General features: G+C 41.2%; 1 protein-coding gene across 2 annotated transcripts in view; it reads right to left on the minus strand.

Annotated features, from left to right (window-relative positions):
• Nucleotides 1-27,452, minus strand: part of LOC126249659 (sodium- and chloride-dependent GABA transporter 1) — a 409,464-nt gene that overhangs the window by 38,486 nt on the left and 343,526 nt on the right. For both annotated transcript variants that reach the window (XM_049951338.1, XM_049951339.1), the window contains exons 6-8: nucleotides 26,223-26,357; nucleotides 26,035-26,138; nucleotides 21,143-21,267 (exon numbers count right to left, since the gene is read on the minus strand). In XM_049951338.1, the coding sequence (XP_049807295.1) occupies nucleotides 21,143-21,267; nucleotides 26,035-26,138; nucleotides 26,223-26,357 (364 nt within the window). The remainder of the gene's footprint in view (nucleotides 1-21,142; nucleotides 21,268-26,034; nucleotides 26,139-26,222; nucleotides 26,358-27,452) is intronic.

A 27,452-nucleotide genomic window follows, 5' to 3' on the forward strand; every position in this document is an offset into this window, starting at 1 on the left:
GGAGTCCTCATCAAGTGGTATCTGATGATAAGCCTCCGAAAGATCGATTTTAGAAAAATATTGGCCTCCCGCCATGGCGGAGAACAATTCATCAGCACGAGGCAAAGGATAGGTGTCCACCACCAATTGGGAATTAATGGTGGCCTTGAAATCGCCACAAAGACGTAATTTTCCCGAGGGCTTCTTGACAATAACGAGGGGCGAAGCCCACTCTCTGGAAGAAACGGGAAGAACGACCCCTATGGCTGTCAGCCGGTCTAGCTCTTCCTTTACCTGAGGGCGGAGAGCCAAGGGGATCTGCCTCGCGCGTAGAAAACGCAGGCGAGCCGACGCCTTCAACGTTAAGTGAGCTTCAAAATCGGAAACACGCCCCAGGCCCTCCTCAAAAATATCTGGAAAGTCTGAGATCAAAGAGTCCAATGAGTGATAGGGAACGTCTTCGGAGACCAACTGTATGGTGTCAGCGATAGAAAAACCGAAAGCTTGAAAGGCATCCAGGCCAAAAAGGTTAGCGGAGCTCGCATCACTGACAACAATAAAAGTAATAGGCCGAGTGACTGATTTGTAAGTCACGTCGGTAGTGAATTGACCCAGTAGGGGAATGAACTGTTTGCCATAACCGCGTAGACGCCGGTAAACTGGCGCCAACGGGGGCGATCCAAGGTCGGAATAAGTTTGTGCATTCAACAACGAAACTGCCGCGCCCGTATCTACTTGCAGTTATAACCGGCGCGACCGAACCGACACCTCGATAAAGAGTTTGCGTGCCGATGCGTCGGGAGCCTGGCCCGATGAGACTTCCTGAATGTCAACGTCCATGTCCTCTGTACTTGCTTCCTTCGATTCTTTGGAGGCTGAGCGGCAAACTTTAGCAATGTGACCTTTTTTATTACATTTGCGACAAACGGCCCAACGCTGGGGGCACTTTGACCGATCATGATGTATATAGCACGACGCACAGGACGGCAACAGGGGCCGGCGGCCGGAATTCTGCTTACGCGCCGTGCGGGAGCGGCCGTAACGGCCGGATTGTACCGCTCGCACGTCGTCCACCCCGGCCACAGTGGACGCGGCCGCGCCGCCCTGAACCTCCGCGACGTCGCACCACGCTTCCAGCTGTTGACCTGCTGCGTGAGAAACTTCATACGATTGAGCAATGGACAGGACTCCCTCGAGGGAAGGGTCTTCTAACTGCAGGGCCCGTTGCCGGACCTCCCTATCAGGGGCCGAACGAACAATGACGTCGCGTACCATATCGTGGGCGTACGACTCTTGCGACTGCTCCGTGACAAAATGACACTTGCGACTAAGATCGTGCAGGGTAGCGGCCCACGCCCGGTAAGACTGATGGGGCTGTTTCTTGCATTGATAGAACTCGACCCTAGCCGCCACAACATGCGTGCGGCGGCGATAATATGAAGACAGCAATGAACACAATGCGTCAAAAGACAAGGACGAGGGTTCCTGCAACGGCGCTAGCTGCCGCAAAACTTGATACAGCGAGGGAGATATCCAAGACAAGAAGAGAGCACGACGTACCTCCGCATCGGCAACATGAAACACCTGGAAATGCTGCCGAAGGCGATGTTCATATGCGTCCCAATCCTCCGCCGTCTCGTCATACGGGGGAAAGGGAGGAGGGAACTGCGCCGGAGCAGACGGCGTGGAGAGCAACGCCGGAAGCACTTGTTTCATGGTGGCCATGATCTCCGTCTGCTGCGCCACCAAAACCCGTACCAAATCCTCCATGCCATGGAGAAGCTGCGAAATTGGAACAACGACGCAACACGCGAAAGAACGACCCTACTCGTCGCCAATTGTGAAGTAACACTGTTCTCGTTACGTCGCACTTCACTTAGCGTAGACCAGGACTGTGTCCTAGGCATGCCCGATGTTGACTGACTGGGCACGGCCCGTGCTGCCGGAGTTATTGTTGTTGTTCTTGTTGTTACGCCGGCAGAGGTCGCGTCCGAATTCTCGCGTGCCCTCTGGTGGACGGGACTCTACTTGCGGCAACTACCGTCCGTGACGCGCCGTGCCAATGTGCGCCTCCCGCGATCTTTCTGGTGGCTACTACAATTTTCATTAAATTTTTCATCAAAAACCACTAAATTTCAACCACCTCACTTGATTTAGCCATATTTCTTAATCCCCATTCTTAATCCTTATTCAGAGAATTCATTTCTGTTTTCATAGCCAGCTTCCAGTCAGACACTGTTCATAGAAGCTGCTATCAGTCATTGTTTCTGTAACACAATCTTTTAAAAATGATTGCAAATAGAGTTTATTTTGACACCATGAATTTCACGTCATCTTTGCAGTGCGTCATAAATTTCAGTAATCAGGACTTTTCACAGCCAAACAGTAATATTATTTTCACCATTAGAGACAGCAACAGTAACTGCAGTTTTATTCTTGAAAAATGCATATGCTTTACCATCACTTTCAATTATTTTGTCAATTAATGTTCTTTTTTTCTGGCCATCTTGACAGAAAATAAGTTACAAGCTCCATCTGGAATTCCAAGGCCATTGGCACACATAGCCAACTTATCATTTAGTGAAGGTGCAGAAAGGATGAAAATGTCCAGGGTGAAGCCATTATTCAAAAATGCTAACAAGCACAAGGCAGAAAACTATTGACCAATATCCCTCTTTCCAGAATTTTCTAAAATAGAAAAATTAATGAAGCACAGAATCAACAAATATCTAAATGACCATAAGTTACTAAATAGAAATCAGCATGGCTTCCAGGCAGGTAAAATGATAGAAACAGCACTAATATGCTACAATGAACAAATAATCAAAAATCTAGAAGAAGACGACAGTGTAGTTGCACTGATGTCAGATTATGCCAACCACAAAATAAATTTAGTATCAGACGCAAAAAAACTGGAAATAGGAGAGCTGCGAGGCAATATTCTAGGTCCCTTATTGTTCCTTGTCTATATAAATGACTTTCACACCTCAGATGGAGCAGCAAAGGCCATACTATTCGCAGATGACACTAGTGTGATAACAGGTGAACCAAAGTAAATGCTGCAAACAACTATGATCAAGTAATAAAGAAGGTCCACACTTCGTTCAATGCAACTCAGTTGACATTAAATGCAAATAAAACAAACTTATGCAGTTTGGGAAAATATGTCAAATTGTAAATCTTGATCTGTTGTTGGGTAACAAGGCCATAGACAGAGTGGCATCAACAAAACTGCTGGGGATTCATGTAGATGAAAATCTTAATTTTAATGATCATGTAATGAAGCTTATGCAGAAACTTAACTCAGCTTGTTTTGCTCTTAGAATTATTGCCAATGTCTGTACTGCAGAGGGTGCCAGGATGACATATTTTGCCTATTTTCAGTCTCTTGCAACATACAGAATAGCATTTTGGGGTTCCACAACTTGCCACCTAAAACAAGTTTTTCTGTTACAGAAGAGTGCTATCCAAATAATAACATACAGTCATCCACCGATACAATGCAAACCCTTATTCAACAAGCTTAAAGTTCTAACAATATCTTCCTTATATGTATACAAATGTGTTTTATATGTTAGGGCCCACCTTGCAGATTTTCAGACAAATGCCAACTTACATAACTAAATTACTCAGAATAGCACAGCACTCCATACTCAGCGAACAAAAAGAACACACACAAAAAGGTATGTGAACCATATTGGTACAAAACTCTACAACATACTGCCAGCAAACATCAGAAAGTTAGAAGATAAAAAGAGATTTAAATTAGAATTTAAAGAATTTCTACTTGAACAGTGTTTTTAATTGATAAATGACTAGGCCAACAAATAATTTTGGTAATGTTTATATTATGGCAAAACTTAAAACACTCTCTTTCATCCCCTACTGTTAATTTTGTATATCTAATGGACAGCTGTTGAGTGTGGTAAAATATTTACTGAATTATTGTAATGAATATAAGGGCTTCCTGTTTAGGGAAGACAAAGTAAAGCCATAAGGCAAACAGGCTATGAAGTTACAATACTGTTAGTATACATGTATTAAAAGTTGTATTATTGTGTCTTGTATGACCAAGTATTATTCTTTATACAAAATTGTATTATTCTGTGTACTACTTAATGTAAAAATTTGTATGTTCCTTTTCCATAAATTTTTTCCCATAAATTTACTTTTGGACAACATCCATACAATATTTATTGTCTATGGATGGATAAATAAATAAATAAAATAAAAATATAGCACAGATTAAGGAGGAGCCAAAGGCAAAACACATCTGTGTCACTCACTGACAATTTTTTTATGTTTCAAGCTAGGAAACTCACAGATAAGTCACAGTAACATCCTATTTCAAAACATTCAGGATCTTGAAAGTAAAGTTTAATTACTGGGGGAGTCATTGCCACAAAATAAGCACTGGTATTCTTTCCTATGTTTATCTGAACATTTGCTTAAACCAGGACAAATAGAATACTACAAGGTTATAAACATGGAAACAGTTTTTGCAGATTCCAGTACCGTAATCGTGGTACTGTTATCATGTTTAAAATGAAAGAGAGTTTAGAGCACTAGATCTAAGTTGGGCATTTGTAGAGAAACACTTTGAAATTACTGGAATCATATGTGATGTAACTTATGTACACTTAGTATGTATTTGCCATTCCCCTGACTCAGATGAAAAGACTATTTTAGATATTTTAGACATTTTACACTGCCACGTAACAAAGTGGAAACAACATGCAACTATAATTGTGGGACATCAATTCAAGTTTTGACATAACATGTAACAAACCCAGTGTACATAAGTTACTGAATATGCTAGGGCAACACAACTCCCATCATGTAAATTCAGAACTGACAAGACTAAAAGCTTGCTTAGATAATGCTTTTATCACTGTGCTCATGATATGTACTCTGCCACTGTACAGAAATTTGATTTCTCAGACAACTCAATTTTAACGGTAAAGTTAGGACATTTTATAGAAGAGATGGGAACAAGGCTGGACAAATGTTATCAAAATCTAATACTTTAATACTAAGAAAAATGGATCTCAGAAAACTAACACACCAACCAAGCATAACTCCTGGGACAAATTATTTCAGAGATGCGATAACAATGCCCAAACAGTTCATGAAACACTCTGTAACTACTTAATAGGCATGTTAAAAGCTCATTTTGTTCCAAGCAAATATCATAAAACAAGAAAGGGTAAATTGTGGTACAGAAGAATGTAAAAAATAAGTTACTACCATTAAAGTGTCTTGGTAAAGTAAATAATTCTAATGAAATTAAGGACCTTGAAACGGCCACTACGAAACTGTATAAGAAAGAGTTACTATTGGTGAAACAGACATACAATACTAATCTCATAAACAATAGTAAAAACCAATGAAAAACAGCCTGGTCAGCAATTAATACTGTTAAAGATGAAATCAGAAATTACGATAAGACAGTGCCAATACCAGCAGACACATTCAAAACATACTTTATAAGCTGTGCTGATGAAATTAATAGGTTGAGTAGCAAACACAATGTAACACATACAGATTATCTTAAGAGCACAAACTTAAATCATAATCAGGCCAAACCTTCATTGAAACACTTCAAAGAGGTATGCCAAGATGAAGTTCTTATAATTGTCAAAGAAATGAAAAATTATTATAGTACAGATATTTTTAATATGTCAAACAATCTAGTGAAAGAAATAATACATTAAATTGCAAACCATTAACATAGTCTATAAACTTGTGGCTCATAGAAGGGTTTTTTTCCTGATCCTCTCAAACTATCCAAAGTAACTCCAGTCTTTAAGAAGGGCAGTAAATCGGATCCAGCAAACTACAGGCAAATTTCTCTTATTTCAGAACTAGCCAATGTGTCAGCAGATGTATGAGTACCTCGAACTAAGTGATCTGTTGAGTACATCACAGATTAGTTACAGAGAAGAAAAGTCAAGTATACAGCCACAGAACTCTTAGTAAGAGACATTTTAGCAGCATTTGAGGACCATGCTCACATACAGGTAACCTTATGTGATCTGAGCAAGGCCTTTGACAGTGTTGACCACTCTGTTTTGCTCTCTAAATCTAAGTACTATGGAATATGTGACAAAAGTTTAAAACTCCTCAAATCATACCTTAATAAAAGGAAGCAATTTGTGAGTTTAGGAAGTCATTTGTCAAACACACTTGAGGTTCAATATGGAGTGCCACAGGGATCTAAATTAGGACCACTTCTATTTCTTGTGCATATAAATGACTTACCAGGAAACATAGACGTGAAGACATTTACGCATGCAGATGATACAACTTTTCTGTCTGAGAACTATGAATCTGATGACCTTGTTAGTAGTATGAATTTGGCAAAAGAAAAAAGCTATATCATGGTTTAATGTGAATGGCCTACTGTTAAATGAGAAAAAGATCCAGAATATGTGGTCCAGTCTATAAAAGACTGAAGAATAGAAAAAAAGTAAAATTTTTAGGTATCATACTTGACAATAAACTAACATGGAACTCTCATCTTGAACACACAGTGGTTAGGCTTTCAGTAGTTACATATCTGCTGAAGAGACTGATGTACTGTGTGACATTTAAAAATGTAGGGATGGCATCCTTTGCTTTTTTCAATCTGTTTTAAGGTGTGGTTTAATACTCTGGGCAAAAAAAGTAATGAATCAAAGGCACAGCTACAATACAAGGATCTGTACTTCTGTTCTTGCCACAAAATAGATTAGCAAAAACTACCAATAGCTTTAAGTACATGGCAATTAAAATATATAAAAATTTGTCTAAACATGACTCCACGGATTGATAGGCCAGAACATCATATGTGTATTATGTCTTCGAGATGATCTTTGTTTTTGTATACTTCTGGGACCCAAGTTCTGGCCTAGCCATCGAACTGTATGTTTGTCATGTAATAAAAGTATTGATGATTAGAAGAGAGAACTGTGGTCATTACCTTACCACCTTGATATCTCCTTTAGTGGTGACCCTGAAGTTTGAATAATCCATTGAACCGAGTACACAGTGACTACCGCGCCAGCTTCCACGTTCCACATGGACCTTTATCCGCTACACAATGGCCTTCTATAACATGCCGCAACAGCAACTAAATTGAAGCATGCCTGGTGCCTGACATGAATTTCTGCAGTCCTATAGCCTTGAGAAGCCAGGGACCTCGTCAGGTGCAGTGGTTTTGAACATGACACCAGCAGTCTCCGACTCCGGCTTTGTTAGCCCCGAAGTGCTTCAGTTTTTGCTGCAGTACAAGAAACCACTACACACTGATACTGAACTTTTATGCAAGTACTGTAAATAGTGGGGAGCATAGTTTTCATAATGTGCCACAACAGGACGCCTTTTTGAATGTGCAAGCTCCACATGTGTATCACTCTGTGGCGGTTAGACACTATGTGAATGACATTCGCCAGCCTGTTACTCCAAGTGTTCATCAGTGCAGTAATTTGAGCATGCAAGGTTCCACCAAGCTCATCAGTGACTCTGTGATGGACAATTTCGCTGCAGATGTGGAGTACCAATTGCATAATAACCTGTCGAGCAACCGCCGTGACCACTTTGACCTTCCGTCGCAACAACCGGTCCCGCTTCGCTCCACACCAGGCTTCCTGCTAATGGATTTCGCTTCCCCTCCAGCTACTATGAACACAGCCGGCACTTCTGCTTCCTATCTACTGCCCTCATGATGCAGAGTTAACTTTGACTTGCCTACTCCTGCGTCCGCGAGTGGCTGCCCACATTCTTCGACCACCAGTTCGTCGAATCTACCGAAACTTCCGGCATTCAAACCTGCCTACCTGTAATCCTGGCTCAACCTGGTCGAGCAAACTTTCAGTGTCTGTATACTTGATGACAACGCCCGTTTCACATGTCTCATGAATCACCTCCATGACCGTGTCGACTTAATTTATGACCTGGTTAAGTCACCTCCTCAGAACAAGAAGTACGCTATGGCTAAACAAGCAATACTGGAACGTGTCTCCAAGACAAAAAGTGAAAACATTCAACAGCTCGTCTATGACGAATGCCTCCCAGCTGTGGCGATGCCTTCGACTTCTCGTCGGTGAATGCAACATGCCAGATGCCACACTCACCAAGATTTGGACGGAAAAGCTGCCTCTGTCTGTCTAAATGGCCATCTCCGCCTACGAAGATAGACCAAATAGTGAACGCTTGCGCACCGCCGACTGAGCTTACTCCGCTCTACTACGTGAACGCCATGCCCAGCAGTCCAGCAGCTACACCAGTTTCCAACCACAACCAGGGCCCCAACGTGGACGCCCAACTAAACCTAAGTCTGTCAAGCTCGCCGCACTACTGGCACCTTCACGTCCACACAACAACAGCACATCTGACTCCGCAGAAGATTCTGTGCCGTCGCTATCTGACCTCTCACAGGAGCAGACGTCTGCCCATAAATACTGTTTCTTCCATGCAAAATTCGGGGAACAAGCACGCAATTGTAAACTGCCGTGCTCCTACCCAAACTTCAACCACAGGTAGACAGCGGCGCCACCTCCTGTGACGTAAACAACAGGCGCCGTCCCACGCTCCATTCTGTGTCCAACACTAATGCTTTGAGTGGACGAGTCTATGTCCGCGACTTGAACTCTGGCACAAACTTTCTCATCGACACGGGCGCATATGTTTCCCTACTTCCATCTCGTCTTGCTACCGAAAAGATCCGACTACACAAAACTGTCCTACGTGCTGTATACTCATCTAGTTAGTCGTGCTTCGGTTCTACTTCATATGCAGTGTCCCTCTCACCTGAGTGTAACCTGAAGTGGCCCTTCCTGGTGGCTGACATCGACAATCCCAATTTTGGCATCGATTTTCTACGACACCACAAACTGTGGCCTGACCTTGTCGACCACCCTACGCAGGAACACATCCCGTGTGCTTCGTCGAGTGTCAATAGTACTGTTAAACAGGTCCACCTGGCTAGGAAGTGTAATAACCCCTCCTCCGAGCTCTTGTCATGGACAAATAAGTGGCTCATGGAGCGTGTTGAGTATACACGCCTGCGCTTGGAACAACTTGAGCTACGCCGTCGCCTCAACGACTTAAGTAACGAGTTATCTTCGGCACAGCGGCAGCTTGCAGCAGATGACACCTCAGCAACACACAAGGTTAGTCGGTGCCACTACAGTGTTTTCGCACCCGAGTGCATTTGTGACCGTGTGCCACATAAACTGTACAGTGTCCACAATCCCACCAGCTCTAACTGTGTTAATTTGAGTGCACATTCATCCCCCTCCTCTCTTGGGCAGCTAACTTCCCAGGCGCAGGTTAATGTTTTTGATTTACTGCCATCAGCTGCTCATTCGTGCCTGCTACCGCCACCAAGCTCGATAGCGGCGCATTCGGTTACTAATAAACAGTGTACCAACTATGTTTCGTGTAGCTCACTTGTTTGCCACTCCCAGCCAGCCAACAGTTGACACTTAGGCAAACTTTCGCCGTCCGCGCCACAACCCAGCCTAGCGGCCGCCGCGCACACTATAACACAGACAGTCGCCTCGTGTACCACGTCGCGCATTTATGTGGTTACAGATGGCACCGCCCACAAACTTCGCTTGCAAGATGGACCGCTGACCATGCTGTCTCAAGCCAGAACTCATGAAAGTGGCTCACGAACAAATACACGATCTCTTAACAGCCGGCATCATCGAACCATTTGCCGGATGCTGGGCCTCACCTGTCCACTTCGTCACAAAAAGTGACGACACCTGGCATATGGGTGCCGACTATACAAAGTTGGACTCTCGTACTATCATAGACATGTACCCGGTTCCTAACATCATGGATTTTAACCATGCTCTTTCAGGCACCAAATATTTCTCGGTAGTGGACTGTAGGAGGGCCTATTATGAAATTCTGGTGGCACCAGAGGATATGGAAAAGACAGCTGTTACAACACCTTTCGGCCTTTACCAGTACCAGTTCATGCCCTTTGGCCTCCGAAACACTGCACAAACTTGGCAGAGATTCATAAACAAGGTGTTGTTTCATCTGGATTTTTGTTTCATTTACTTGGATGACATTCTTATTTTCGGTCCTACTTTGCAAAAGAACAAGGAACATTTGCAGATGGTTAAAGTCACTCTTACCACTGCCGGTGTTGAACTGAATAATAAGAAGCTCCAGTTGCACCAGACTTCGGTAAGATTCTTAGGCTACATCGTGTCAGCTAAGGGCCTCACTCCTCCCGAGGATAAAATCAAACCTGTTTTGGATTTGCCACGCCCTCACTCGTTTAAGGAGCTGTGCAGGTTCATCGGAACAGTTAACTATTATAGGAAGCACTTGCCTGCGGCAGCCGAGGTTCAGGCTCCCCTAACAGAAGCCCTTGCTGGCAAAAATATGACCGGTATCTGCCCGGTCCCCTGGACCCCTGCCATGGAACAAGCTTTTGACAAACTGAAGCACGTACTTGCAAACACAGTGACTGTTGCCCACCCGCATCTGGATGCTACATTTTTTATTACTGCGGATGTCAGTGATACCACAGTAGGTGCTGTCCTCAGCCAAACCATTGCAGATACTACCTCTCCTTTGCAGTTCTTTTCTAAGAAGCTCAATGGCACTCAAAAAAAGTACTCAGCCTTTGATAGGGAGCTCTTGGCAGTTTATGAGACTGTGAAACACTTTCGCGGTCGCAGATTTTTTGTCTTGTGTCAGTGCTCTCACAACTCTAATAGACCTCTCTAACTTGCCTCAGTTGCAGTCTGCCGACACGGGCTCTATGGACCTTATTTCTGATCACAGCTCGTCACTCAAACCTGTGCGATCCACCTTTCCCGATGTCTTAGGTGAGGTTTGGTGTGACGAATCAACTGGTACGCTGTGTTCCTTCATACCCAAACCTCTACAGAGACAATTGTTCGACAAATTACACAACTTAGCTCATCCAGGTGTGAGAGCCTCTACCATACTTATTTCAGAGCGCTTCGTCTGGCGCAACATGTGGCGTGACTGCCAAGCCTGGGCCCGTGCCTGCATTCCGTGCTAACAAAATAAAGTTTCATGGCACACATCACCCCCACTAGGCAGCTTCACCACTTTCCAGCATGTTCACATCGACTTGGTGGGCCCCCTCACCCTCTCCGAGGGTTACAGATACGTGCTATCTATTATAGACAGATCCTCTCATTGGGTGGAAGCTGCCCCGCTACCCAATATTACATCCGAATCAGTGGCACGATCCTTCGTAGACACTTGGATTTCACGATTTGGCTGCCCTGTTTACTTGACAACCGACCAAGGCCGTCAATTTGAGTCTGCCTTGTTTTCTGAACTATGTAGGCTGTGTGGCATCAAGAAAATTCATTCAACAGTATACCACCCCCACAGCAACAGCCTCGTGGAATGTTGGCATAGGATGCTTAAGACAGCCCTACAGTGCCGTGGCCTCCTTTGGACGGAAGCCCTGCCATTCGCCTTACTCGGTTTGCGGACCACTTTCAAGGAAGACCTTAAAGGCTCAGTGGCCGAATTCATCTACGGCCAGTCCCTTACACTGCCAGGTGAACTTGTTGCTCCTACTCCAGTCACCAAACCGTCTGAACTGCCATCCTTGGTAGAACGGGTGAGGTTACACTGTAACAAGTTTCAACCCCCGCCCCCTTCCAGCCACATTCTGCTGCACACATATGTTCCCAAGGCGCTTGATACTTGCAAATTTGTGTTCCTTCGTGACGACACTGTAAAAGCCCCATTACAGCCCCCTTACATAGGCCCATACAGAGTTGTCAAACAAACCAGTAACACAATGGACATTGTAATTAAGGGCTCAGTAACGACTGTCTCCCTCAACAGGGTTAAACCTGCTCGCACCGAGTTTTCCCCTACCTCACCTACCGCTGAAGAGACCACACTCTCTGGCCACCCTCAGCCTTCTTTCTCTGCTCATGATTCGAGTAAACTCACACCTACACTGGCCCCGTCAATGAGCCCACACTCATTCCAGGGTTTTCCGCCTCCCGGCTGCCATAGCAGAGGCCCCAGCTTCCATCTTCATGCGACAGCACACCGCGCCGCTCTTCTAACCGGTGCAGCCTGCAGGTGCCTGCCACGCCCACTCAGATCTGACCATCTGACACTCACCCCTCTACTCACAGCACACCGCCCTCACCGTGCTACGGTTTCCCCACCCCACCAGCTCAGTATACCTCTCCGTTAGCAGGTGCCACTTACGAGTTCTCTACCCACGTTCATCCTAATGACATTTGTGGTTTATCTGTTGTCGTTAGGGGTGATACCACATTAGTGCTGCTTGCTTGTGACAATACGTGTGACTCGTTAGGTGATGTGTCACAATGTGTAGTGAAGTGTTTCAAAATCTCTTGAAGTGCTACGTGTGGCAACCTACATGTTTACGTTAGGCCAAGTGGAAAGGTGATCATTAGGTTCCCTGCCGACGACACCCCTCCACACCAGCACTCCCGCACTGGCCGACGACTATGACCACCGACGTTGCTTCAAGAATTCAGCATCAGCATTCCAGGATTTGCTCCACACTCTCCTCCCACACTGTGTGTGCCATTAGACATGGAGGAACTCACTGTAACCCACTTAAACCCACTTAAACTCTCGCCAACCCCCCCCCCCCCCGCCACCTTCAGGTACGTACTCAATACTGCAGGGTGGGGGGAGGGGGGGGGGCTATGTGGCGTCGATCCATGGATTGATAGGCCAGAACATCATATGTATATTATGTCTTCGAGCTGATCTTTATTTTTGTCTACTTCTGGGACCTGAGTTCCGGCCTAGCCTTCGACCTGTATGTTTGTCATGTAATAAAAGTATTGATTATTAGAAGAGAGAACCGTGGTCATTACCTTACCACCTTGATATCTCCTTTAAGTCTATTGTCTGGATGACAAATGCTGGATGACAAATAAAGAATCTGAAAGAGAGACGAGGTACTGGCAGAAGTAAAGCTGTGAGGACGGGGCGTGAGTCGTGCTTGGGTAGCTCAGTTGGTAGAGCACTTGCCTGCGAAAGGCAAAGGTCCCGAGTTCGAGTCTCGGTCCGGCACACAGTTTTAATCTGCCAGGAAGTTTCAAAGCATCTGAATTATATATTCTCTTCAATAAAACTTTCCCTCCACTTTTGTACATATTTATTTTGTTATCATTGAACAATTTTTCCACACAAGCTAAAAGCATTTCCCAATCTTTTGTTTTGTTTAGGCTAGAAAACTCATTCGAGCTGCTTGTATAGTCAATGCAAAGCACACTTGCTTCCAAAACATGGTGGTGAATCATATCTGGATAAAATCTGTGCAGTGTTAGTGAAAGTGGCTCTGATACACTGACCAGCCTGAGTGAGGTTTTTAATGTCGTTTTCCACTGTCGTTTAGAATGAAGGGGGTAGTCCCCAAACTTTGTCTCAGAAAATACCATCCACAAACAGTTAAAATACAAGAACACAAAGAACCAAGTTTACGTGATTCACAGAAGATGGCCTACACAATTTCTCTCTCTTCAATTAAGTGAGGCAACAGGTAAGGCATCTGGTCACAAAGTGACAATAAAATAAATTTGTCAAATCAAGAAAACAATGGACTTCATATGACAACATAAATTATAAGAAGCAGAGAGCCTAGGACACCAATTTTTTGATGCCATTTTTTCCTGGCATAAATAACAAATCAAAATCAACCTACAATGTTGTAAAATTGTGATACAGTGTGGTTTCTGGTTGGAACACTGAAGTTTTGTGTTAACAAAATACAGTATTTTTAAATGGCTTCAGTGGTAATGTGACAATATAGAACCTCATAACAGCCAACAATGGCATGCATAGCCCTGGTTTACATTGTTTAATGTATAACTGGCAACAATTTTTTGTCAAAGCTTTATATAATCAACAACGTTCACAATTTACTTGAACTTAAGTTTCCCCATGAGTGATAAGCATATGGTAGTATGCAAGATTAGACAGACACAACTAATCAAATACAAACCAAGCTCTTTTATCATCTCATAGGCTGACTACACTAAAATTGGTATATTCATCAAAAGCACAACAATAAATTGCACTGGGATGTAAGAAACAAATGATTAAACAATTTGTGTCATATAGAACTTTGAAAATACAGTATTACCAAATCATATTCTTGATTTTCCTACTTTTATAAAGCAGACAATTTTCTAGAAAACTACATTATTTACTATAACATTTCGATTATAAAATTTTATTTCTGGACTAATTATTGGCTTTTACAGAATATTTGAGAGAATTTTTTGCACCCAAAAATCTGCTCATAAAATAGAAGCCAGGAAATAAGGTTGTTAAATAAAATTGAATTAATAGGGAAACAAAAGAATGTCACTTGTTAATTGATAAAAACATTACCTAAAATTTCTGTTTCCAATATGCTTATCGACAGTTTAATCGAGCTATTTTGTGTCAATTTGTAAAAAAAAAAAGGTGTATAAAGTGAATCTATATATAAGTGTAATGGACAAATGAGGGTTGAAGAACCAATGTTAATCTACAAAAATTTGACACTCATAAACCTGTGTTGAAGTAAAATCTCTGTGAGTCGAAGTTACTTGCAAGCCTCCTATTATATATCAACACTATGGTATTTTAAACCATAAATTGCCTACAACTATTTCAGTGCAATTATTGAAATAAATGACTGTTCAAAGTACTTAAATTAAATATCTGCAGTATCATGTACATTAATAATAAAAATTTGTTAGCATTGGTTGTTACCTATGATGAAATGAAGCAAAGAAAGATCTCATATGTTGCTGGTTAGTATCTTTACAGGCTGACTGAAAAACAAAAAATTCTGGCTAGATGCTCACTAACAAAATAGATATGGGATTTGAACTATTTATTTAATTTTAATGCACTAAAACATAGATTTGTGTTGTGACTCTACTTTCTTGCTATACAGGATTATTCACATGCTCACTCATCAAAAGTGCATCAAGTCTCATTTTATGAGAATCAGAGAGGTGATCTACATGCAAATCATAGGAGTTTACATGTTCTAAAGAGCTTGTATACACAAAGCATTATCCACTCATGATCTGTTGTATGCCAAACTTGTTTTGAGCTTATTTTATTCTACTCATATCTCACAATTTGGTATGTGTCTCAATTACACACATGCAGATTTCAGACCAGGTATTTGCCTTTCTTTGATAATATACCAGGCATGTAAGAAAACTCCCATCCCAACTGTATTTAAAAACATCAACATTAAAACGCACATTCTGTAGCTGTGACAGTAATTGCAGAAATGATAGTAATAATATTTATCAGTGAAAGTATCTACTGCTGGTATCTAACATATTATACAGTCCTTTATCAAACAGTAGCTTTACAACATGTGTACCCTTTTCTCATATTAGTTGTGAAGAACGAGTCTAAATTAGAAAATAATAATAGCATTAGTGAATACATAGTGGTGACAAAAGTCATGGGATAGCAAAATGCACATATGCAGATGGCGGTAGTATCATGTACGCAAGGTATAGCCGGCCGCTGTGGCCAAGCGGTTCTAGGTGCTTCAGTCCGGAACTGCACTGCTGCTACAGTTGCAGGTTCGAATCCTGCCTTGGGCATGGATGTGTGTGATGTCCTTACATTAGTTAGGTTTAAGTAGTTCTAAGTCTAGGGGACTGAGGACCTCAGATGTTAAGTCCCATAGTACTTAGAACCATTAGAACCATTTTGAACTCAAGATATACACTGTGCATGGGTGGAGCTGTCATTTTTACTCAGGTGATTGATGTAAAAAGATGTCCAACATGATTATGGCTGCAGGACAGCAACTAACACACTTTGAACACAGAATGGTAGTGGGAGCTAGACACCCAGGACATAACATTTTGGAAATCATTAGGGAATTCAATATTTTGAGATACACAATGTCAAGACTGTGCTGAGAATACCACATTTCAGGCATTATCTCTCACCATGGAAAACACAGTGGCTGATGGCCTTCATATAATGACTGAGAGCAGCGGCATTTATGTAGTGTTGTGAGTGCTAACAGACAAGCAACACAGTGTGAAATGACTACAGAAAACAATGTGGGATATACCATGAATGTATTCATTAGAACAATGTGGCAAAATTTGGTCTTACAGGGCTATGGTAGCAGACGACCAACACGAGAGCCTTTGGTAACAGCACATCACCCGCAGTGCATCTCCTGGGCTGGACTGTAGATAACTGGAAAACCATGGCCTGGTCAGCTGAGTCCCAATTTCAGCTGGTAAGAGCTGATGGTAGGGTTTGAGTCTGGCACAGCCCCGATGAAGCCATGGACCCAAGTTATCAACAGAGCACTGTGAAAGCTGGTGGTATGATCAATAATGGTGTGGGCTGTGTTTACATGGAATGGACTGGGTTGTCTGGTCCAATTAAACTGATTGGTGACTGGAAATGGCTATTTTTGGCTACTTGGAGACCACTTGCAGCCATTCATGGACTCCATGTTCCCAAGAAATTCAGAAATTTTTATGGATAACAATGTGCCACATCACCGAGCCACAAATGTACGCATTTGGTTAGAAGACCATTCTGGATAATTCAAGTGATTGATTTGACCACCCAGATCACCCAATATGAATCCCATCAAATATTTATGGGACATAATTGGGAGGAGGGAGATGGTGGGTGGGTGCACGGCACTCTTGCACGTGGGTCAACCACAAAGGAATGACCCATGGGGTGCAGGATTAGAAGCAGGATTGGAACAGAGATGGAGAAGGACATTCTGTAGGTTGGTTTGGTGATGGAACACTACTTTGTGTAATGTGGGTAATATTTTGTTTAGGATATTCCTCATCTCAGGCATAATGAGAGGTAGGCAAAGCCCTTGTGAAGGATGTGGTTGAGCTTTCAAGGCCAGGGTGACACTGAGTAATCAGAGGAGGGCTGGTTGGTTAAGAGGTTTTGTAAGATTAGAAGAGGAGATGGCATAGAAGATCTGTTTATGAATGTGCTGAATGGGATACTGTCTTTCAGTAAAGGCTGTAGTAAAGTTATTGGTATATTTCAACAACTCCAATTTTCTGGTGCAGAGGCAGTATGTACAGGTGGTGAGGCTGTAAGGAAGGGACTTTTGAACACAGAACAGGTGTCAGCCATCAGTGTTGGGGTGCTGTTGGTAGTTGATGTGCTTGATAGAAACTTATGTATTTATGGAGCCATATGAGAGGCGGAGATTGATATCCAGGAAGGTGGCTCATTGAGCAGAGTAGGACCAGGTGAAGTGGATATGGGAGTAGTTTTTGAGGTTATGGAAGAAAGAGCAAAGATCATCCATGCCACAAATCCATATCATGAAATGTTGTCATTGAATACGAGTCACACAAGGGGTTTTATGTGTTGACTGGATAGGAAGGATTCCTCCTGATGGTTCATAAATAAGTTGGCAAAGGATGGTGTCATATGAGTGCTCACGACAGTACCATGGGCCCTTTTATGCATTTGGCATTCAAAAGTGAAATAATTTTGGGTCAGGGTTTGGTTGGCTGGGAGAATCAGGAAAGAGGTGGTGGGTTTTGTATCAGGAACACATTGGGAGAGGGGGATGTTGGTGCACTAGGGTGTCACATCCACAGTGACCAATAAATACCCTGGCAGAAATGGGACACAAACTTTGGAAAGGTGGTGAACAGTGTCTGAATGTATGATAGGAGTCTATGGGCAGTAGTTTGGAGGTATTGGTCAACAAAGGCAGAAGTTCGTTCTGTGCGAGCATTATACCCAGTTACAATGGGACACCCAATAGGAAGACCTGTGGGGTTGGGCTTGTGGAGTCTGGGGAGTAGGTAAACTACAGAAGTGCAGGTTTTATTGGTGTGTGGTGTGAGGAAGAATATGGAATCATGTGTCAGGTTTTGGTATGGGCCTAAGGCCTTCAGGGGCTGCTGGAGGTCATATTTTACCTCTGGGATGGGCTCATGGTTGCAAGGTTTGTTCGCAGAGCTGTCAGCAAGTTAAGAGAGACCCTCAATGGCATAGTCAGTATGATTCATGGCCACTGTGGTGGAGCCTTTGGCTGTGGAGAGGACATTAAGATCTGGATTGGTTTTCTGCTGTGTAATCCACAGAAATGACATTGGATGCACTGAGAAGTATCTAGGAAAGGAAGATGAGGATAAGTTAGAAGTGAGGAATTCCTGAAAGACTACTGTTTTAAACAAAGTTCTCTGTGGGGTTTTGGTTGGCTGTTGTCAGTGAGGTGTGAGGTGAAAAAATGTTTTCATTGCAGAGAATGAGTAAAGGAAAGATAGTCCTTTACAAAGTCTAGCATGGTAGAAACTGGATTTTTCACTAAAGGTTAGACCAGACACTTCTACAGGAGTCAGAGTTTTGGCAGCATGGTTCATAACAGTGTTATGGGATGAGTGCTCAGGAGGAGTGTGTTTCATGGAGGATGGAGGAGGTTTTTGGGAATGTGGAAGGTGGAATAAGTCAGTGAGGCATGGTGGTCCTCAAAACCCTCACCATAACCAAGTAAGGGGCACAAAAAATATATAATTACTTCACATCATCTGTTTCACAAAAGTTTACAAAATTTAATTTGAAAAATGAGACTCCACTGATTTCACAATTGCTTTGATGTTTGGATCAGTTTTTTTTTTAGACAAGTGCAAAATTACTCTAAGTTGTCATTTGTCAAGTGGGTGCTAGTTTTTGATTTGTTAATTTTCATTATGTGTAAAATTCATTTGCGTATACATGGAGGTGACAAAAGTCATGGGATACTCCCTTATATCATGTTGGACCTTCTTTTGCCTGGCATAGCGCAGCAGCTTGACACGGCAAGAAGTTAACAAGTCATTGGAAGTCCCCTCCAGAAATACTGAGCCATGCTGCCTCTATATCTGTCCATAACTGCGAAAGGGTTGACACTGCAGGATGTTGTGCACATACTGACCTCTCAGTCACGTCCCATAATCGTTTGATGATATTCATGTTAGGTGATCTGTGTGGACAAATCATATGCTTGAATTGTCCAGAATGTTCTTCAAACCAATTGCAAATGACTGTTGCCCGGTGACAGGACATCATTATTTGGGAACATGAAGTCCATGAATGGCTGCAAATGGCCTCCAAGTAGCCAAAAATAATGATTTGCCAGTCATCATGATGGAGCCATCACCACATTGCATAGTGCCTTGTTGTCAACTTGGGTCCAGAGCTTCGTGGGGTCTATGCCACACTTGAATCCTCCCATCAGCTCTTACCAACTGAAATCGGGACCCATCTGGTCAGGCAATTGTTTTTGAGTCATTTGAGGTCAAACTGATACTATCATGAGCCCAGGAGAGGTGCTGCAGGCGATGTCGTGCTGCTAGCGAAGGCACTCATGTTAGTTGACTGCTGCCATGGCCAATTAATGACAAATTTTGCCACACTGTCCTAACAGATATGTTTATGATACATCCCACATTGGTTTCTTTGGTTGTTTTCTATATTTTTACCTGCCTCTTAGCTCTGACAACTCTACACAAATGTCACTGCTCTCAGTCATTAAGTGAAGGTTGTCAGCCACTGCATTGCCTATGGTGGGAGGTAATACCTGAAATGTAGCATTCTTGGCGCATTCTTGATACTGTGGATATCAGAATACAGAATTTCCTAATGATTTACAAAATGGAATGTTCCATGTGTCTTGCTCCAACTATCATTCCACATTCAAAGGCTGTTAATTACTGTTGTGCAGCCATGATCTCACTGGAACCTTCTCACTTCAATCACCTGGGTACAAACGATAGTTCCACCAATGAACTGACCTTTTATTCCTTGTGTACACAACACTACCACCATCTGTATATTTTGATATCACTATCCCATGTCTTTTGTCAACTCAGTATATAAATTGACCCAAAGAGACTAGCACATCTTAATGCATTATCTTCCAGTAGCTTATAAGTGTGATAGCAGTTCAACTGATTTGCTCCAAGGAAAGCAATTTGCAGTGTCTCATTGTTTTGCATGTTGATGAATTCCAGCTGTACTGCTTCTGATTCATTTTCAGGCAAAATGGTTAAAGGGTTGTGGGAGGGAATGAGAGATTTTTAAAATGAAAATAAATTTACAAGAAGAAATGGTGAGGGGAGGGGGGCACCATCAGATCAATGATAGGCTGCCTGTGGGACCTGGTCTGTACACATCTGCTGTAACTGCTGGTACAGCTTCCTCAGATGGTGCTCAGGAAGATGTTCCAACTGTTGAAGGGCACATGTTTCTATTGCAGTCATGACATTCAGAAAGTTTTGGTCACAGAGTACAAGGATCTTGTGAAAGGAGTGAAGGCTGTTGGGTATGTTTTGAGTTTGGATTGTATGCTTATGAAGGTCAAGGTTGGTGAGGATGAGGGACTGATGGAACTTGAAAAGGTGGAGGTTCTTTCGGTAGGATGGGCGACAGTCCAAGATGCCAATTTTAATAGTAATCCCATTATGTGGGATTCTATGTGCCAGAAAAGATTTCAGAAAGAGGATGTGATATTGGAGTTCTACCAGTGCAAAGGACAGTTTTTGAAAGTGATGGAGGTAGAATGAGCAGACATTCATGGTTGTATGGTAAGGAGACAAAAAGGGCGACTAAAAGAAGTTAAAAAAGGTTGAAAATAATAAGGTAATGGTAGAAGTAATACAACAGGAATATGTGGTAAGTGCTGTGTAGAGAGATATGTAGCCAAAATTGCCTTTATTTGATGAAATACTGAAAAACATTTAAGTATCATGCATGTATTGAGTTAAAGAAATTATAGCTGGAAATGCCTTATGATTTTAGGTACCACTAAAAAGTATGCAGAGTAATGATCATTAACAGAGCACAATGGAATTAGGAAATATATGAAACAAATCAAAGGCATCTGTCTGGGAGTGTTTCAGTTTTTATGATTACATGCAAAATTGTCTGAAAATTTGGATCTGGAGGATGTTGTTGTTGGGTTATGGCCACAGAATAATGCAAAGCTACTGTATGGTGAACAGACATAGATTCACAGCAGATACATAGGTAATAAGCATGCAAAAGAACAGAGAGAATGAAATAAGATACCGTATGTTGGGAGGAAGCAATGAACAGTCCTATAACCACATTAGAGATTTTTTTCCATTATACTGAATTAGTTTTTATTGTTTACCTGAAGCTGCTACTTCCGCAACTGGCTTCTGTTGTTCATGGGCCATGAATCCAACTACCGAGAAGATGACAAAACCAGCAAAGACACTAGTACTTGAATTCACGGAACAGACAATAAGTGCATCCCTGAAAAAATAAGTATTTTGAAGAAAATAAAGTAATCAGTGCTCTGAACACAATGATGCATTTTCCAAAAATATTCCATTGTCACAGTTTTTTTTATTAATAATTGATAAGTATTATAAATTTCTTTCTCCCTGAATTAATTCTTGGATGTGTCTACTGTCTGCAAATCATACACTGTCATTTATACTGGTATATATATTAAAGAATTGCAATGTTACAAGCAATCAGCCAAGCATGATATCATTACATATTACAACAAAATGAACTTAATCCTACATCAAATCTGATGACCACAGATGTGGAATATTTCATAAGTACAATGTGAAGAATGTAATTTAAAAATGTAGTGAGTAGTAAAAATTGTGTGACTGTACATCTATGTTATTTAAAAAAACTTAAATGTTGTGCATGATGAAGAGTTGTTGGGACAGAATGTATAATGTGAACCATGGAAATGCAGCTGGTTGTTGCTATGCTCTGTAGACTAAACTGTGGTCTGTTACATCATGACATTCTACTTACACTATTAAAATGAACCATGTGTGAAGACTTAAGCCAAAGGAGCCTGGATGTATTGTAAACCAGGCAGGTAACAATAAAACATTATTTCATTGTGAGATTACAAATATTGCATCTGAATGGCAGAATAAATGAAAGAGCTGGATTACAAATATCCAGAGCATTGCTACAGATGTGCCATTATTTATCTTCAGAGATCACTAGAATTTGCTGCACCATGAACTGCATGCACATTCTTTTGTACAGGAGCTGTGGGTTTGTTGATAATAAAATTAATACTTATTACCTTTGATAGTAATATAATTATTATTTTAAACATTTCAGGGGTTAGATTATCAAAATAATGGTTTTGGGGACTAAGAATAGGAAACTTTTCCTAGCCCTGAAGTTTTAAAATTTGGGTCTAGACTTATTTCCAGTTTACAAGACAGTGTTTTTTCAAACTATTCAAACTAATGTTTATATTTTCTATTTTGCTGTCATTCATTACGCCAACCAGAAATTTTGTCAAAGTCATCTTGTATCTTCCTACAGCCAATCAACAGTGACACCTTCCCATTCACCACATCATCATCAGCAGACAGCTGCAGATTGCTGGTCATCCTGTCCATCAGATCATTTCTGTATGTACAGAGTAAGAGCAGTCCTATCACACTTCCCTGGGGCTCTCCTAATGACATCATTACCTGTGATGAGCACTTGGCATTGAGGACAATGTCCTGTGTTCTATTACTTACAAAGTCTTAGGGTGACTCGCTTATCTGGGAACCTTGTCTGTATGCACATACTCTTGATAACAATCTGCAGCCTGGATACACGCATGCAGGCACGCACACACACACACACACACACACACACACACACACACACACACACACACACACACACATTTTTCCGGATCCTGTCCTGATGTTGCAGCTTGATTGGAACTGGTCAGATGGCAGTATTTGGAAAAAAGAAGATCTTGGAGTGCATTCCATGATGAAGAACACAAAGTGTACAACACTCAATATATCTGCCTCCATGTTCTTTAATTCTTACTCTATACAGTGTCAAGGAAGATCAGACTCTCGTGGCTATTAGGGAATCAGAATGTAATGCTTCAGCTAACCAAAAATATAGATTGGTGAAAAAAGCAACGAAACAAACATATAAAATTAATCCACTATATTGTTTTGGAATCAGGTGTTCTTTCAAGGGCTATGATGGTGACCAAAAGTACAAAAAATGAATGCCAATGGGGCAATGATGTAGCTACTTGAGACCAACAAGTCAGTCATGTAGATAACACTTGAAGAACAAAGTAGCAGAACTGTATGTCATACTGAACTAGGAAAGTATATGAGGTGAGATTTGTGAACAGTTCATAAGCTTAAGAAAGATGTAGATGAGGATGGGTACAGAAGAGGCAAGATGAGTCAAGGAGACATGCAAGGTGAGTAAGGTTACCAACACATTTACCATATGAGTGTAATGAAGAGGTTGTACACACTTACACAGCTGAGTTTAATGGTACATGGAACAGGTATACAAATAGTTGAGGAGGTAGAACACACTTCAAAGTAATTGCTGTTCTGGTGAAGGGTTTGTTTAACTGTAGGAAAACTACTCTTATTTGCATACACAATTTATTTATGGTGATTGATTCTGAATGATAATAGGTCAGTGGTTGCCTCTCTTTTATTTTAATTATTTGTTATAGGAAGGAAACAGATGAGTGGTAATGCTAGTTTGAACTTGGTGTCACAAAAGTGTAAGGACAAATGAAGATATTATGCAAGATACATAAAAGACTTCCAAAAGGATAGTACACATTTCAGGACAAAAAGAAGTGGTAATCACAGTCCTTCCAAAAGGATAGTACACATTCCAGAACAGAAATAAGTGGAAATCACAGTCCTTACACCATAAATGACTATTTATTTTATTGTTTTCATTGTTGATAAGATAAGAAATGACCTCTTAACTGTGTTATTTATTTTGGTGTTCAGATTGCACTGTGAATGACTTCTCTATCATAAGATACCATCTTAGAGTATCTGTGAAGAACAGTTTGGGTAATCAGGAATCAGCAAGTTAAACCTCTCTCAAGAAATGAAAAAAATTAAAGCCTCCACAGATTCTAGAATAAAATCCAATATGTATCATGATCACCACTAAGTTCAATAACTAGTCGCCATCTCAGCCTCATTTCGATTACAGACATTGCCCCTATTGATGAGTGTGACCACAAGTCTACATTGAGTTTCTTACTTTCCAATGGGTCTGGGTGCCACTACTAGCATTCCTCCATTATAGAGATTGACATAATCAGTGGCAGAATATATAAATTCCTTGATTTTCTGTGCTATCACCATTACAGAATTGATCTTGCTATTTATCTAAAATACCACATCCTCAGTTATGACAGTCAACTGCTACTGCTGATGATGGTAATGAAGGAAGTCACTGGAGATATCAGTTATCCCTCATTATGGAAAGGAAAGAAAGAAACTTTTATCCATTAATGTTGTCATGAAAAACTATGTTCCCATCCCATAGATGTATGCTGCTATTCAGGATCTGAATTTAAGCAATACGTGCCAGTAAATCCACCAGATTTTCTACGAATTACTATTTAATGGATCTTGCTTTGTGGCCAGGAGGATTATGATACCAATACAGCAGAGATCCATTAACAAACTGTTGGTATGGTGTGAGGAGCATAATGTTGCCTTAAACTGTTTGCATATACCAGCATTCATTTTGCTAGCACCAATGTCAGAGCTATGATACCAAACAACAAATAACAGCCCAGATCATCACCTTATCTGTATTTTATAGGGGCCACAACACATTCAATTAAATATCATCTGTCAGTCATTCACTCCACTGCATCATGATCATGACTCATTATGATACAAAACTATCCAATGCTCCATACAGCAAGGACAGGATTATTTGCACTACTCTAAGAGATGTTGCAGGTTTGTTCTTGTGACTTCTGTGCAGCAGCACATCTTTGTATACTGTTCTATCACCTTGTAATAGATCATTCAACCACTGAGTTGTACATATATGATGTGGGAGAAATCTGTTATAGCTGTCAACTGTATCAGATGATAGGTCTGCACAGAATGCTTTATAGTCAGTGGCCCCTATCAGTTAATTTCTTAAGTGTATCAGAGAAGTAATTCGTTTAACACTTGTTTTCTTAACAGTAACCTCATTAGCAACTGACCTAGGCACATGTAATTTGTATGAAATCTCTGGGATTGTAGATCCAACTTGTGGTTACATACAGCCATGCTTCATTTGAATTTACTTAATTATTACCATTAACTTATTCTGGCACAAGACACATATGTGGCTACACTTATATACCCTGTTTTGACTGACATCATGCAGAACATATTTAGTGGGATGTCCGGAGACTTTTGCCACATAGCATATGTTGGGTTGGACAGATACCTCAGTGTATAGTAGTAGATTACCTAAACAGTCTTATGTTCGAGTAAGAGCCAATTTGCACTTACTTTATAATTTTCTTGAAATATTCAAACAAGTAGTTGCATGTAGAGTCACAAGAGAATATAAACATTACCAAATTATGTCTAGCACACCATATTTCTTGCTACAGAAATCTTAATCAGTTGTGCTACTTAAAACGGATCTGAGAAAATTTGATTCTTTTAGGCCCACTGGATCAACATAGTCTGCTTTGTAGCTGAATGGTCAGCATAACTGGCTGCTATTTGGAGGACCTAGGTTCAATTCCTGGTACTGCCAAGGACTGCTTCCTTGGTGGGAGGACTGGTACAGGGTACACTCCACCTCATGGTGTGAACTGATGAGCTACTTGAATAAGAAATAGTGGCTTCACAGTCTGGAAGGACAGCAAAATGCCCAGGAGAGCAGTACAGTGTCCACATGCCCCTCCATATCACATCCATCTGCATGACGCCACAAGGCAGCAAATGACACAGTGGCCAGTCAACGTCCCTTGGGCTTTCAGGGATTGGACAACGAGCTTTTTGGTTCAGAATGTGTTGTTTACTTTGTATATTTTTATGTATAATGGAGAGGATTCATTACAATTATTATCAAAACATTAAATAGTTCTTTTCAGTAATATCTGGTGTCTCTAGATCATTTACTTGGAATGCTGAGTACTTTAAATGTTTATTCAGTGTATTAATGGCAATATGACTAATATTGAATGCAAAAACATTAAAATGTTAGATATGTTCAAGCAAGACTATTACTTACTTGTAAACATTGTTGGTAAACTTGTTGTAACTTCCTAAGGCCACAAGTGTGCCAAGTCCAAGGCCATAAGAGAAAAATATTTGTGTGACAGCATCAATCCATACCTATGAAATATGAAATAACCTTGTAAATGAATTGAATTCAACAAATAAATTAACTACATTATCTTTTTTATTAAGTCACCATACCTCAGACTCCTGCAATTTGGACAGGTTCGGGCTGATATAAAATCTGATTCCCTCAGCGGCTCCAGGTAATGTAATTCCACGTATCAGGAGTACAGTCAGAAGCACATAAGGAAACAGAGCAGTGAAGTACACCACCTAAAGTTAAAAAATTAATATTTAATTATTATTATTGTAGAAAATTGTAAACCCTATGAATGATATGTTTCAAGAGACATTTGTTTGTCAGGTACTCTGTTGAACTGATGAATCATACAACCAACAGTTCAAAATATTAAAGTAAATTGTCTGGATTGTTATGAAACATTGTGGCTTCCATCAAGTAAGAAAATAATAAGGTGCACTGAATATTTGTGAACTTCACTCATATATCATTAATTAAAAACTAAACTAAACTCTGCCTGAACAGGCCACCGGTATCAACTGGCTGCTGTGTCATCCACAGCCCAGAGGCATCACTGGATGCAGATATGAATGGGCATGTGGTCAGCACACTGCTCTGCCAGCCATATGCCAGTTTACAAGACTGGAGCTGCTACTTCTCAATCAAGTAGCTCCTCAGTTTTCGCTCACAAGGGCTGAGAGCACGCCAGTTGCCAACAGGGCTCGACAGACTGGATGGTTACCTATCCCAGTGCTAGACAAGCCTGTCAGTGCTTAACTTTGGTGATCTAATGGGAACCAGTGTTACCACTGTGGCAAGGTCATTGGCGTATGTCATTCATACTGGCATTAAATATTAGCTGTCTTCTGATATTCTTTAGAGTTGAGTATCAAATAAGACATAGGTGTTAGATCAAGGTTTTAAACTGGAGAAGAATCGTATTCTTATCTCAAGTTAAATAAACTCCAAAAGAAAAATCCAATGTTAACTTCTGATATAGTTTGCACTGACCTGTTAACCACAATCTTATCCCACAGTGTTATGCTAAGAAATTTTAAATGGGATAGAATTTTCCATACTTGGATCATCTTCATTAAAAACATCAAATCATTTAACTGTGTGTCCTACTTTCTATATCATGCTAAACGCTGTAAGATGTCACATTATATACAGTGACACCTATTTTGTTAACAGTGTTTGAAACTTAACTCATTGATAGGTAATTCATTTTACTGTAAGCTCAAGACTTCTCATGTAGTTTTCTTCTGGGGTAATAATTCATTCAAAATTTGACTCAGACATTCAAATTGGACGATACCTGTGGTTAAAATTTACTTGACAGTTACCAA

The sequence above is a fragment of the Schistocerca nitens genome, chromosome 3 (genome assembly GCF_023898315.1).
Source record: "Schistocerca nitens isolate TAMUIC-IGC-003100 chromosome 3, iqSchNite1.1, whole genome shotgun sequence".
NCBI classification, from domain to species: domain Eukaryota; kingdom Metazoa; phylum Arthropoda; class Insecta; order Orthoptera; family Acrididae; genus Schistocerca; species Schistocerca nitens.